A 14,813-nucleotide genomic window follows, 5' to 3' on the forward strand; every position below is an offset into this window, starting at 1 on the left:
CCTCCCTCCTTCAGCTCCCCTCTCCCTCTTTTCCCTTTCTCTCCCGGCCCCCTCCTCCTCTCCCCAGTGGGGGCTGCTTTCTCCCTGACTCAGCAAGGTGCTTTATAAGGTGCTGAGGGGGCTCAGCCAAATCCAAACCACATTGTCTGTGCAGACACTCTCCACAAGGAGCAGGCTACAAACGAGGGGAGGACGAATTGCACGCCCCACTTCCCCACCGTTCGTGGCTCCCTCCTTCTGAAAGGGAGGCTGCTTGAGGACCTCATGGCTGGCCTCAGTGCCAGTCACCCACTGGACATCTGCCTTCTTGACCTTGGCATGGGCATCAAAAGATCTCAGGGCTCACCCGCCAAGAATGTCATTGAAACTGCAGAGTTCTGGCTGAGGTGGGGGGGAGGGTGGGGGGAAGAGGGAGGCCCTGAGCACTTTTCAGAAGGACACCCCCCCAAGACAGGTTTCCTTAAAGCTGCTACTGATGCCCCGGAAAGCCCCCTGCCCCCAACCCCCAGCCAGCTCCCCTTTCCCAGCTCTTTTTCTCCTTGTTTAGAAAGAAAAAAGAAAGGAGGAAAAAAAAAAAAAAAAACCCCAACAACAAAGTCTGTCCCACTCCAGTGAGGTAATTGAAAACAAACTTCTTCCCCACCCCCCCACCCCCCCACCTCAGTCCACACAGTGCAGAAAAGGGAAGAGCTGCCCTGGGAACCTAGCGCTGGTCCTGACCATGCCGCCTGCTCTGACCCGCAGGCTGGAGGGGCTGTGGCAGGGCTGGCGGGGCACCCTCTTTTCTTCAGGGACACAGACACGGGGCAGGAGTCGTGGACTGAAGAATCTGATGCTGTTGGGGGGCGCGGGGAGGAATCACCTTCCAGGGTTGGCCCACCACCACCTCTCCCACTTTGAGAAAACAAATAAAGGACAGAAGCAACTTATTACCAAATGGTTTAATTGGTGGTCTGGATCTAGAGTACTCAAGCCTTGGGGACCAAATGACTGTCCCCCAAGAAGTCACCAAAAGGAGATGTCTGGAAGCCCCAGACGGGGAGAGCTGTTTCCTCTGCACTCTCCCTGGCAGCTCTCCGTCGGGGGAGGGGGGCGGGGGGAGGAAGGGGGCAGGAAGGAGACCCTCCTGAGAGGGTCTAGGCTTAAGGGTCCCCCAGGTATCCCACAAAGCAAGTCCCAACCCAGGCCTGGGGAAGGAAGGAGGGAGCGCACTCCACAACACCAACAACCCCAAACCCCGAAGGCGAGAGAAAGCCAAAAGTCTTTATGGGGAAGCGTTTCACAAATGGGGACTCTGGGTCTGTCCATCGCCTTGAATGGGAGCATTCCCGCTGAGTCACCCATGCAGCCTCTGGTGTTGAAACTGGTCCGGTGCCTCGTGCTGATTAATGAACTACAATTCCCCCACCCCTGTGCGCTCTCCCGGCCGCTGGGAAGAACGAAGAACCTAGTGAACCTGAGAGAAAAACCCTCGGCCAAGGGCCCTCTACTCTCCTCCGAGCTGGGCAGTGGGCCCGGGGTGCCCTCTCCCTCCCCCCGCCCCGGGGGGCATTGTGAGGCCGTTAGTCACCTGCCCCAACCCCAGCGCCTCACTCAGCCCCAGCTTTTGGAAATGGGACTGGCGGCGGGACAATAGGCCAGGGGGGCGGTCAGCCCAGACAAAGGGCAGCAGGAAAAACACCATCACTTGCTACGAGGCCAGCTCGCTGGCATTTGGGAGAATGTGTCATTGCATTTACTCAGGGGGAGGGGGAGGAGAGGGAAGGTTAGAGATGAGGAGTCCGAGGTAGGGTGAGAGCAGGGACCCCGCACCCCAGGTCGACGCCGCCGGAGAAGAAAAGGAGAGGGCGGCCCGCTCCCCCCGGCTCGGGGAGTCTGCCGGCGGACTGATGCCCTCCCCGCCCCCTCCCCCAGGAGGCCCAGGGTGGTACCGCCGCAGCCTCGCCTCACCTCACCCCCCCTCGGTGTTGTGGGAGGGAGAGGAGCCCCAGAAGCCCTCCCTTCCCTCCTCCCCCCTCCTTCCCCCACCCCGGGGAGGGCCGCTACAATTTGTGGTTACAGCTTTACACGTCAGAAAAAAAAAAAAAAAGTTTGCAGAATGTCCCACACCGAAAAAAAAAAAAATCCGAAACCGAGCGAAAAAAACCTGCGAGTGGGCCTGGCGGATGGGATTATTAAAGCTTCGCCGGAGCCGCGGCTCGCCCTCCCACTCCGCCAGCCTCCGGGAGAGGAGCCGCGCCCGGCCGGCCCGGCCCCCAGCCCCATGGACCTCCGAGCAGGTAGGAGCCTGGCGTCCGAGGCCCCGGCCCCCGCCCCCGCCCGGGAGCCGCGAGATCCGGTTCCCGTGCTTCCCCCCGGGAGCCCCGAGCCGGGGCCGGGCGGGGGAGCCGGCAGCTACCCCCGCCAGCAGGGCTCGGGCTGGGGGGGGGAGGGGGGGTGTGTGTGGGGGGGGGGAGAGGCACGGCCGGGCGCCCTCGAGAGGGGCCGGGCGGGGACGCGGCATTCCTGAAGTCCGCTCGCCGGGGCCAGGAGGTGGCCGGGAGCGCGGCGGGAGCCCGCGCGACCCGCTGACCCCGGGAGCCGGCAACCTGGAGCCCCAGCGAGGCGGGGTGCCGGGAATCTCGGCGGAAAGAGCCCCGCGCGAAAAGTCGGGGAGAGCGAGTCCCAGGCGGGGAGCGGGGCTGCGGGAGGGAGACGCGGCGCGCGGGGAGGAGGGGGCCGGGGAGGAAGAGGGGAGAAGGGCGGGGAGCCCGAGCCCGGGCCGGCGGGAGGCGAGGGGAGGCCGACACCTCGGGCCCGCCGCGCTCCCTCCCCAGCCCGCCGGGGAGGGGAGGGCGGGAAGGAGGGCGGGCGAGAGGAGAGAGGAGGGAGGAGGGCAGAGCCGAGCCTGGTTGGGCCGGGCCGGGCTGCGGGACTCGCGGCTTCCTCGCTGCGCGCTGCGCGGCCGGAGCCCACCATGCTGCCCGCGGCCGGGGAGCCGGCGGCAGGTAGGGCCCGGGCGGCGGGGCGGGCGGCGGCGGCGGAGGCAGCGAGCCCCCCCACCCCCCCCCCCCCACCCCGGCCCGGCCCGCCGTGGCCTGGGAGTGATTAGTGCGGGGGACGGGCGCAGCCCGGCCGGACCGGGCAGGAGAAAGCCCATCACCGGCCGGGGAGCGGCGGCGGCGGCGGCCGCTCGGCCCCGGCGGCCCGCGGGAGGGCGGACGGGCAGGGCGGGGAGTTGACGCGCGGGAAAGGGCAGCGGCCCGGCCGAGCCCGAAGCCCGGCGCCCCGGACCCCGCCCCCGCCCCCGCCGCCGGGAAGGGAGCGACCGGGCGGGAGCGGGCCGGGGGCGGGGCCGGGGGCGCCGAGGCCACACAGGGGGAAGGCGCCGCCGCCGCGGGGAGGGGGCCGGGAGCGAGAGGTCACCGCCGAGGGGGAGGGCCAGCGAGCGGCCGCCGCCGCCGAGTTCTCAGGCCGAGCCCCTCGGGGGGAACCCCGGGTTCCCCCCCGCCTCGCCAGAGCCCCATCTCTTTCCACCTTCCTTCCCAGTTACTCCACACGGCGCTCCAGAAGCCCTCCCCCCAGACCCCCAGTCCCAGAGGACCCCGTCCCGGTTTCGTCCGGTGCCCGGCCCGGCCCTCCCCGCTGGGGTAGGAGGGGAGCTGCCGGGGACGGGAGGGGAAGCTGGAAGTCCCCAGCCTTGGAGAAAGGTTGTGGGTGAGGACGCCGGACCCACACCTCTGTCAGGCACTCTCTGATCCTGACCTTGACCAGCTGACATCTCCCGGCTTTCACAATCCCCACAGACCCCCTTTCGGGCTTGGAGCACACACTGCCCTTCCCTGGGGACACAGGGATGCATTCCTCTGAGAGACCGGACACCCCCCACCCCGCAGTTTGGCTCCGGCACCCTCACTGCCCTGAGCCCCGCACTCAACCTGAGGAGGAAACAGGCAGATGGCAGCAACTGTCACCTAGCAGCCCCCCACCCCCCGTCTCTCTTCCAGACTGGTCTAATGGCTCCCTCTCCCCTCCACGGAGCCCTGCACTCCTGCCCCGTTCACACTTGTGCACACCACCCAGCCACACCAGCTACTTTATTGGTGACACTTCACATTCCTCCCCACAATCCCACCTGCCTATTCACACCCTGGCTCCTGCCCGCTCCCTCCCAGCCCCTCCCACGCCTCTGAATAACAACACCCTTTCAACCCACACGCCGGCCGGGACCGTTTCCTTCACTGGGTCCCCCTGCCTGGCTCTCCGCCGGCTGCCTCGCCTAGCTCCCCTGGCTTCATCCTGCGCCCCTTGGGAACAACTGGGGTCCTCTTGGAGTCCGGTCCAGAACCCCCTCACTCGGCGACAGCCCAGCTCCTCTGTCGGCACTGACTTCACAAGGCAGGGCAGCTGGCCCACTGGCCTGCTTCTTTCCCTGGGCCTCAGTTTCTTCTTCTGTCATTTAGGCTGGAAGAGAAGGGCAGGGAGGGGGCTGCTGAAGATGACAGCAGAGGTGGAACCCCACGCGGTTGGGCTGAGAGGGACCTTAGCGTGCACAGCACAGCCCTCTCCTGCGAGCCCAGTCATGGGTTGTGGCAAAGCTAGGTCTCGGGACTTCTGGGCCTATGTGGACTCGCTCACTAAGCCACTTCTCAGTGGCCTGGGGCACAGGGAACCAAAGAGAGGACGAAGGGGAGAGAAGACGGAGGGAGGGGCAGCCAGCCGGAGGACAAGGAAAGATGGGCTATTTCCGTGGGCCTTTCCCTGAGGAGGCAGGTCAGGAGGAGCCCCTGAGGGTCGTTGCCTACAGTCTCAGTGCCTGGATCTCACACTACTGCGGACACACCACCCCCTAAACCACTTCCTTCCCCCAATTCCCCTCAACACATCCCTCCAAGGTCGCCAGGAAGCTGGCCCTGGTCTGGCCTGAGGGCATCCCAGGTGCAGAGTCTCCTGGACAATTGTCTGACTCACCCTGGCCACCCTGCACGTGTGCCCTGCCGAGCCCCCGACCCTTGCCGGAGGAGTTCAGCCTGGAGGACACAGGCCAGGGATCGAGGGGCATCTGGCTAAGGACACGTGGACCCTGGTATGCCTGCCCGTGCAGCCGTGTCAGGGTGGCCGTGCGCTTGCGTGGGCTGAGTGTGTGTGTGTGTGTGTGTTCATGAGGGGGGGCCTAGGTTCCCAGGGCCCAGGGATCTGGATGGAATTAGGGGCCGCTGGGGCGGGGGGCCAAGATGGGGGGGCGGGGGGCTCCAGCAGGAAACGTGAGCTGTGAGCTGCACTCATTAGCTCCTCACGTGCTCAGCCGGATTTATAAACACAAGGGAAGCCGGGATGTAAACAACAGTGGGCAGCAGCCAGAGGCAGAGCTGGGGCGGGGGGCTGGGCTAGGGGCCGGGACTGGGGGAGGGGGCCCGTCCACCTGCACACCAGGAGCCTGGAGAGAAGGATGGGAGAGGGCTCCACGATGCCCACCTAATGCTCCCTCCTAGGGACGCAGGTGAGCCCAAGCCTCACTGAGTTCCGGGGCTCACAACTAAGCCACAGGTGTTCTCTGCCCCAGATGGCCATCAGTTTGCCGCCTGAGATATGGGGACATCTTGCCCAGAGTGGAAGCCGTCGTAACAGAGACTAGAGCCCTGTCTCCTTTCTCCTTCCTAGCCTCTTCTCCCTCTAGATACCTGAGACCCCTTCCTTCTTACTGGGTCTCTCCATGGGCCGGTCAGTCCGATCTTTCTGCAACTTCCCCTGCCCCCCCTTCCCCGCCTGCAGTGACACAGTTACCTCAGAACTGAAATATTCCTGGAAACACCGGCCTCGTCTGGTTAATTTCATGAGCCGTTTTTCTGCCCAGATGACTTAGTTCTTGTTTATCCAAAGGCTTCTCCCCCTGCTGTCCCTGTGTAGGGAGCCAGTTCTCCCCAGGGATGTGCCACAGGGCCCAGAAGAGGAGGGGAAAACAAGGCCCAGAGCTGGGTTCCTGACCCGGTGCCCCCCCCGCCCCCCCCCCGCCCCCCCCACCACAGCAGAGGCAAAACTCAGTCCCAGAACTATGGACCGAAAGGCTGACCAAAGCAAGGTCGGGGAAAGAGGTGAGCCCAGCTCCCAATGTGGGCTTCAGCTGGGACCCTCAGCATTGCTGCTAACTGTGAGTGAGGCCAGGCTCAGTCCCGAAAGCTACCTCAAGCCTGGAAGGGCTGCCGCTCGCCTCGGCAGGTCTCCACCTCCAAAACACCCCATATTGTACCCTTAGGATCTTGGAGGTGACTCTGCCAGATATCCAGGCCGAGGGTAGCCCCAGGCTTCGTGCAGAGAAGGGCCTGGAGTTGTCTTGGAATATGAGGAAGAGTAAATAGAAAGGAACACAGAGTCAGCAGGAAAAGGCTGAACGAGGAAAGAAGCACCAGGAGGGAAGCCAGGGGCTGCAGATGCGGACAAGGACAGGGGAGCAGTCATGTGCCTGACACCGCGCTCTGTCCTAACGCACGCACGCACCCATGCACTCAGACCAAGTCCCTCGTCCCTAAGAGCAGGGTCTCTGAGACTGGTGTTCCCCCCGCCCGACCCACTCCCCTGCTCTATCAGTAAAGTTGCCAGCCACCACGCATCTTAGTGAGTCTAGACTGATGGCCTGGGCCGCTGCGGAAGTCCCCACCTGACCCCTACACTCTGTGAGAGGCATTCTGTACAGTTTGAGTCTTAAGCCCTCTCCAAAACCTTGACCCAGCGTTATGACTAACTCCAAACTCCCCCTAACTCAGTACAAACTGTCAAACCCGTATCCAACTCATTTCTAACTATCACAGCAACATATGTCATGATAAAAATTTGAAAGTCGAAAATAGAAAGTGGAAGAAACGACTCATAGCTCAACACCTACCCAAGCTTAAAACCCAAACCAGCCCTACTCTTAGTGACATGCCGTGCATTACCCCATCTGACATCTAAATCAACACATTAATAAACCTTAGCCCCAGCCAACCCTGTGCCTGTCCAGACCTCACCACATCCCCCAGCTGGACTCAAACCTCAACCACACTCAGTCAGCCAAATCCCAATAAACTAACCTGAAACTTTAAAAGTAACCCAGTCCTTAAACCTAACCTAGCCCCATACCAATTATAGCCTTGCCCTATCCTAACCCTAATTGCCTTTACCCAGTCCCGGTGCCCACTGACTCCTGGCCTAGTGCTCTTTACCTTGGCCCACACCTAAAAGCTGGGAAAATCATGTTTCCCAACTGCCTATGGGTATCTTCACATTATCAGCCCCTGGCCTCTGGTGTCCCAGGATGTCCAAACTCTCCGGCACCATCAGCTGACAAGCCAAACCCATCAGATACATCATATTCCCCCTCTTTCTCTCTTTCACATCCCCCACCCCGACCCTCTTTACTGTAGGTTCATCAGAAGACCTCACTCAGGCCAAACGTTTCCCCATCCAACCTCCTAGATAAGAATGGGGCAGACCTCCACCCCGCAGCTCCACACCCAGGAATCCCGTTCAAGAATGTACCCACCATGACTGCATGAGCCAGCCCTCTGTCCTTCAGCCTGACCCGCGTGATCTAACCCTACCCCTTGCCTCCTATGGCTCTCTGTGTGGACTCATCTCAGGGCGGCCTCTCTCGTGCCTTTCCCGGGGCTGGCAGCTGGCAGAGAGACACGTGCTGTTTCCCACCCCTTGGCTCCCTAAACTGCAGAGGGTCTGGATTCAGAGTCCCTAGGCCTGGCCCCGTCCCTCCACGTACACACACATACACATCGGCATACGTATACTGGCTCTTTCTTAGCTGACACACAAATATGCTTTCCGATATATACTGGTAGATACACACACAGAGGCCAAGTTCTCGTCCTCAAACACATACATGCCTCCATACACACACACACACACACACACACACACACACACACACACACCCAGGCCAGGAACGCTCCCCTCCTCCATCCCCCCTGCCTCCCATCTGGCGGCCCACCCTCACCAACCCTGCGCCCGGCCCAAGGTGGGGACAGACACCTGAGGGGCTGCCAGCTGGGCATCCTCCACGGGGCCTGGGCCCGCCCTCATGTTTCTTGCCCCTCCTGCCCGCAGGGGACTCGTGGGGGATGCTAGCTTGCCTGTGTGCTGTGCTCTGGCACCTCCCGGCAGTGCCAGCCCTCAACCGCACGGGGGACCCAGGGCCTGGCCCCTCCATCCAGAAAACCTACGACCTCACCCGCTACCTGGAACACCAACTCCGCAGCTTGGCTGGGACCTACGTGAGTATCCAGGGCAGCTGAAAGGTCTGGGAACTGGCAAAGAACGAGGAGAGAAGAGGGTGGAAGAGAGACAGAACGGTGGAGGGGTCCCGGTGAGCGGTGGTCACCAGGGGGCCCTTTGGTTCCAAACGGTCCCCATGTCTGGCCTATCTCCTACCCTTCCCTCTGAGGTGCCCCCCTCCTTCCCATCCCTGGCCCCAGGACTAGGCATGTGGGCAGGCCTCGCACCCGCCTTGGCCCACTGCCCCACTGGCTGCCGGCCCAGCCGCCCGCCTCCCCCTGGGGGCCGGGGAAGTCTCTTCTGTTTACACCGTGTTGTGGTGTCTCTTGCACGGGCGGGGCTGGGTGGGGATGGAGGGGCCCCACCTCCCATGCCTGTGTTCCAGCTCGCCTCTGCCCCAGACCTGGGGCCCTGCTGCTCTGGACCCATGGGCCTCCCTCCTGTCTGCCTCTCCCATCCTAGCTGGGCCTCCTAGGGGGGACTTGGGGGAAGGGGGCTGCGGGGAAGATAGGCCAGTAGTGGCAGGAGGTTCAGGGTGTGGATGGAAGTTGTGCCATGAGGATTTGGGGGCAGTCCAGAGGTGTTCAGAGAGCCCAGGAGAGAAGGAAAGAGGGTCAGAGTCGCCGAGGACCATGGGGAACCGGCCCCCTCTTCCCGTGTTCCTCTTCCACATCCCAGACCCTACTCTGGAGCCAGGGAAAGAAAGGGGAGGAGGGTGGCGGGGGAGCTGGCTCCAGCCCCAGGATACACCGAGGAAATTAGTTTGTCTCTGTGCTTGTCAGCGTGTGAACCTCCCCCTGGGCCCTTGCCTATCCCAGGCCTCGCCCCTCTCTTCTCCCTTTCTCTCCAGCTGAAACGTCCCCCTCAGCCCTTTCCCTGGGCCCCAGGCCTCTCCCTTGAGGGTTGGCAAAGCTCTGTCCTCTTCCCTAGACTGCCTCCTATACCCTTCCTCCTGCCCAACTCTTGAGACTGCCTCAGTTTCTTCCTTCTGCAGCCCTGCTCCTAGGAGCTCTTCCTTGGGGGGACTTGCTGCTTAGTGAGTACCATCTGCCCCCTGCCCTTCTGCTGGTGGGACCAAGCGTGTTGGGAGGCAAATGGAGCTCTGATTCCCACGGGCCCCTCTGCCTTCCCACCCGCTTTTCCCTTCCCTGGCCAAAAACCTTTGCCTGACTCTGCTACCCCCTCTAGCTCCCGACCCTTTTTCTCTCCTGGCCTTCCCTGCCAAATTTCTCGAAGGAGTGGTCTACACCCTCTGCCTCCGCTTCCTCTCCACCCACTCACTCCTTAACCCCCTGCAATCTGGCCTCCAGGCCACTGAAACGGCTCTCTCCAAGGTCGGCAGGCACCTCCTTTTCGCCAAACCCAACAGAATTTTCTAAGGCCCATTCCCCTTGCTCTCTGTTTTGCAGCCACACTGTCGAGCACTCCTGCCTTCTCGAACTCCTCTTCTTGGCTCTGCACTCTTCTGGTCCACCTTCCACCTCTGCGGCCTGGCCACCTGGGTCCTTCCGGCTCCTCTTCCTCTCTGCTCTGCCCCGTGGTGGGCACGCTCCCAAGGCTTGCACACACGGCCAATCGGCACGTCCTCCCCGAGTATCTCCTGCGTGTTTTTCTCTTCCTACACCTCTCGTCAACCCCCACTGCCTCAACCGCCACCTCCATGCAGATGACATCCCTGGAGAAACTTAGGGGAGGCCCTCGCACAGAGAGGCCTAGCGAGGAGATGGGGCCAGTGTCAGGGGACACAGGAAATAGGAGCTTTGGGAGCAGGTTATCTCCCGGTGGCCCTCCTCCTCCTCCTCCTCCATCGCCCTCTCCTTTTCGCAGCTGAACTACCTGGGCCCCCCTTTCAACGAGCCTGACTTCAACCCACCTCGGCTGGGGGCAGAGACCCTGCCCAGGGCCACTGTCAACTTGGATGTGTGGCGGAGCCTCAATGACAAACTGCGGCTGACCCAGAACTATGAGGCCTATAGCCACCTTCTCTGCTACTTGCGTGGCCTCGACCGCCAGGCTGCCACGGCCGAGCTGCGCCGCAGCCTGGCCCACTTCTGCACCAGCCTTCAGGGCCTGCTGGGCAGCATCGCGGGTGTCATGGCAGCTCTGGGCTACCCGCTGCCCCAGCCTCTGCCCGGAACCGAGCCCACCCGGGCCCCCGGCCCTGCCCACAGCGACTTCCTCCAGAAGATGGACGACTTCTGGCTGCTGAAGGAGCTGCAGACCTGGCTGTGGCGCTCGGCCAAGGATTTCAACCGGCTCAAGAAGAAGACGCAGCCCCCGCCGGCGGCGGTCACCCTGCACCTGGAAGCCCATGGCTTCTGATCTCTGACCTTTACCGCCTCCTCTCTCCTCTCCTCCCTCAAATCCTGCTCCCACTCTGGGAGGGAGAAACCCGTATGCCAACATCTGTTGAGCCAGGAGACAGAAGCCATGGGCCTCCGGCCCTCTCCGGACTCGGAAGAGGGCATGATCCACAGGGCCTATCCCCTCCCCGCTTTCCGAAGGCCTGCAGGTCTCTTCCACAGGGAGGAGCGCTCCCGGGGGCCGCAGTGGTTCAAGTTGGTGCGAAGGCTCCCACAGCTTCCTGCTTCCTGCCCGGCGCTTGCCGGCGCCCACAGGCCCCTCGCGCGGCACTTCCAGGAAGCATGCCCGCAGGCAGGGAGGGGGGCCACCGCAGCATGTGCCTTTCTGGGGCGGGGGGAGCCCTTTGGCTGCCCCACTCTCCTTGGATGGGCGTTGTTCCCCTATCCCCAAATAGCCCAGTACATCCAATTCAGGAAACACACACACACGGTGGCAAGTCCAAACGGGAAGAAACGGGATTTAAAAGCGGAAGAGGTGGGATCTGCATTGGAGGTCATGCTGAAAGCATAGGGGCAGGGACAGAGCGGACCCACGGGTCACCAAGGCAGTCGGTGGCACAGGACGGCAGCCAAAAGGACCTTGCCTTGCATCTTCTTGCCGGCATCATGGTGCCTCCTCTCCACCCCCTTTCCAGGGTATCTGTGGGTTGCCCAGGCTGGGGAGGGCAACCATAGCCACAGCCACAGGGTTTCCTGAAAGTTTACATTGCAGTAGCATTTCGGGGTGCGGGGGGCAGCTCCCCCAGGCCCTGCCCCCCAGCCTCACCCACTCATGACTCTAAGTTTGTTGTATTAATATTTATTTATTTGGAGATGTTATTTATTAGATGATATTTATTGCAGAATTTCTATTCTTGTATTAACAAATAAAATGCTTGCCCCAGGACTTCATCTCTTTGCTTGGCCTGGTGCTTCCCCTCCTGGGCCCCCGCGTGCCTGATGGCTTGGAGCCTGGCAGTCCAGGGCAGAGCTCGGAGAGGCAAAGAGCTTGGGGAAGAGGCTCTGCCCTGTCCACGGAGCGTGGTGCCCACAGCACACTCTGTTCCTCCACCCACGGTGCGTCCCTTTAGTCCTTCCAACATCTTGTCTGGCCGCGTGTCTTCCCCCTCCTGGCCTTTGCTCAGCCCGCCTCCCCTCTCTGGATTACTTTAAAGTTCTCATAGGTCTGTCTCCCTGCAAAGCTGTCCAACTGCGCCTCTGGTCAGCCACGTGCGGTCAGCCCTCACCTCCCCCGGGACCCCCACCTGTGGTGGCCCCCGGGGGCCCCCGGCAGTGACCCTTCCCTTCTCAATACCCTTCATCTCCTAGGGAGCGTGACTGACTGTGGCCACATCACAAGTGTCAGGCGTGACCCTACTTCCTTCTTGTAGACTGTTTTCAGTGTAAGACAGCAGGTGGGGCGGGGGGGGGCGGGTGGGTAAGAGAAAAACTCATACTGGTCTGCAAAGCGAATGGTACAGATGTGATTCAGGGATGACCTCAGCTCCAAGCCCAGCCTCACGGCCTCCTAGCTGAGTGACCTTGGACAAATTACTTAAAGCTCTCTATTCTCCGATTTCCCCATCTGTGAAATGGGGATAATTAAATACCCTTCTAAGACTGTTTGAAGGATGAGAGAGACAATAAAGGTAAGGTGCCCGGCCGCAGCCGCAGCCACAGCGAATAGTGATCTGCTCGCCAGTTATTTGTGACAGACTGGCCTGCACTGACACTCTCGTGAAGAGCCACTGGGTGAGCTAGGGGGCTAACTGCTCCCAGGTAACACAGAGGTATTTCGCCAGGGCCTCCGCGAGACAGTGCCCTAAGCACAGGAAGTAACAAATGATGGTGACGTCAATCAGTTGACGAACCTTGCAAAGATCTGCCCATCACTGCGCCGACTGGAGTAGGAAACCCAGCAGAAGTCTGAGACCCGCCTTGGCTCCTGCCCTTATGGAGCCTGCGATCTCTCTGGGAAGAGAAGACCAGCTGACCTGAAACTACTGACAGGTGCGTGAGTGTAGGTGCATGAGCTATTGGACTTGCTTGTGGGCGAGCCAGGTCCTGCTGAATGTCCCAGAGTCACCTGGCCCAAGTGGGAGGGAACATGCCCCGCCAAGGGGTCCGGGCCCTTCAGGCGGACATATCTGCCCGGACCCCGTCTAGATATCCTGCAGGCCTGCTTTCTGCCTAACAAGAGAGGGAGGGGAGGGCATCCGGGCTGTCTCCACATCGCAGCAAAACCTAGCAGCCTGTAATGTGCAAGGCAGCAAACAAGGGGGCTATGCAGAATACAGGGAGAAGGAAGGTATATCCCATAGCACTGTACTGTGTGTTTCTTAGGGGCAGACTCTGAGTTTTCCCCACCTCTCTATCCCAGTTCAGGCTCAAGCCCACGGAAGGTGTTCAGTTAGTGTGTCGAACAAAACACTCTAGAGAAGGGACTGGGACTCCCCCCGCCCTCCCTAGCTCCAAATGCTAGAATCCAAGGCAGAATTGGATCAGCTGTGGAAAGACACAGGCAAAATACTTGGAAGTCAGGGAAGGAGCGATTGCGTCCCTTCAGCGAGGGTGCCGGTCTGCAAGCCCTCTCAGGGAGGCAATGGTGTCTGCAGCCACCGCTGTCCTTCCAGTGCCCAACACACAGTAGGTGCTTCTGCACAGACTCTCAGGGTAGGGTATGGACAAGGGCAGGGCAAGGGTCAGTTCAGTGTGTCTGTCTCCCTTGGAAGCAGAGAGCATCTCGAGGGCACGTTGCACAATTTATTCATCTTTGCATCCCTCTAGCATTTTAGCACAATGCCCTGCACCGAACTAAAGTACTTGATAATTTAATATAAGCTGATTTAAAGAGAGTCAAGACAATAGTGTATGAGAAGCCAAGAGAGGAGAGTTTTAGGGAGGCAGCTGATCAATAGTGTCAGATGCCCCAGAAGCGCTAAGAGAAGAATTTGGGGGAAACCCACTGGGAAACTGGGAGGTCACAGGTGACCTTTGCGGGAGCATTTGGGAGGTAGACTCCAACCGTGAGATGAAAGGAGGGGGTGAGAAAGAAGGAAAAGGGGTGAATGTATTCTCTCGGGCATTTGGTGGCAGGATCAAGGAAGGTTTTTTGTGTGGTTGGTTGGTCTGCTGTTGTTTTTAAACAGAAGAGATGTGAACGTGAAATGGCTGCGGGAGGGGTGGCAGCTGGAGAAGAATGGAGACGGACAAGCAGAGGAAGGGAATCAAAAGGGCCGCTGGACACCACACGGAGCCAGGCGACACCAGCACACACATCTCTGTCGTGGATTGTGACACCCCCTAGCAAGCCGGGGATGGCAGGAGGAGAGGACAGGGTGAAAAGAGGGCACTTCCCAAGGCCGAGGACTGACGGGGCAGGAATGGCAGAGACTCGAGGGTCGGAGACTCCAGAGAGCTAGAAACGGTGCTTCCGTGCTTCCGAGTGGCCGGGAGCTGCAGCACACCCGGCGTCTCAGAGCCGGGCCTGCAGCAGATGGAAACAGAGGAGGAGAGCAACCGGGGAAGGGCGGGCAAGCACACAAGTTCGCCCGGCTGAGGACACAGAGGGGGCGTCATAAAGAGTAAGGTGGGGGAGGCGGACACAGGGGGCAGCTGAGCCGGAAAGGGCATCTCAGAGTCTGAATTCTTGAACTCTCCCCCAGATAGCCCCCTACCGATGGTGACTGATGGTGTCGGGGTAGGAGCCCGTCCTTTGGGTTTTGGAGCTTCGGACCGTGAGCAGGTGGCTCTTGGTAAATGACAAGTCATCAGGCTCTTCTATGAGTCCGTTGTTGGTTCTTCACCCACCACTGCTCCGGGACCGGTGGGGAGTCTGTGTCGGTTACTCAGGTTCCACCTCTTAAGTGTGGCCTTAGCGTCGGGGGCCCAGGTACGCAGAGGTCAGCTTAAAAACCTGGAATGCCTGGGGCCTGCGGTGCCATGGGAAGGAGGACATTATCTCTGGAAGTCCTTCTGTCCCAGGAAGGCTAGGGAGAGTAGGAGGGAAGGAGAGAAGCTCTCCTCCCCATCCTCTCCATCCAGACAGCACAGAGCGGATTAGGAAGCTCAGCATCCTCTTGGGTATCTGGAAACGCACCCGTGTGTGCGAGGATGGGCACGAGTTGGCGAACGGTCCCTCGGGAGAGGCAACTTCGGGGGCAGGGGTGGGAGTGGGTGTGGAAGAGGTGGAGGGTGGCCAAAGGGCGGTGACGCCTTGCCAGCTTCCTG

General features: G+C 61.0%; 1 protein-coding gene across 4 annotated transcripts; it reads left to right on the top strand.

The window, feature by feature from the left end:
• The first annotated feature begins 1,472 nt into the window (after positions 1 to 1,472).
• CLCF1 (cardiotrophin like cytokine factor 1) lies at positions 1,473 to 11,495 on the top strand. 4 transcript variants are annotated; one of them, XM_060607385.3, is made up of 4 exons: positions 2,904 to 2,987; positions 4,875 to 5,065; positions 8,074 to 8,240; positions 10,069 to 11,495. In XM_060607385.3, the coding sequence occupies exons 3-4, from the start codon at positions 8,088 to 8,090 to the stop codon at positions 10,561 to 10,563; spliced, it is 648 nt and encodes a 215-aa protein (XP_060463368.3). In that variant the 5' UTR covers positions 2,904 to 2,987; positions 4,875 to 5,065; positions 8,074 to 8,087; the 3' UTR covers positions 10,564 to 11,495. The 4 variants fall into 4 exon arrangements, with proteins under 4 accessions (XP_060463366.3, XP_060463367.3, XP_060463368.3 ...); XM_060607383.3 differs by lacking the exons at positions 2,904 to 2,987; positions 4,875 to 5,065 and adding an exon at positions 1,473 to 2,279; XM_060607384.3 differs by lacking the exon at positions 4,875 to 5,065 and having other exon boundaries at positions 2,851 to 2,987.
• The last annotated feature ends 3,318 nt before the right edge of the window (positions 11,496 to 14,813 follow it).

The sequence above is a fragment of the Panthera onca genome, chromosome D1 (genome assembly GCF_046562875.1).
Source record: "Panthera onca isolate mPanOnc1 chromosome D1, mPanOnc1 haplotype 2, whole genome shotgun sequence".
In the NCBI taxonomy this organism is placed as follows: Eukaryota; Metazoa; Chordata; class Mammalia; order Carnivora; family Felidae; genus Panthera; species Panthera onca.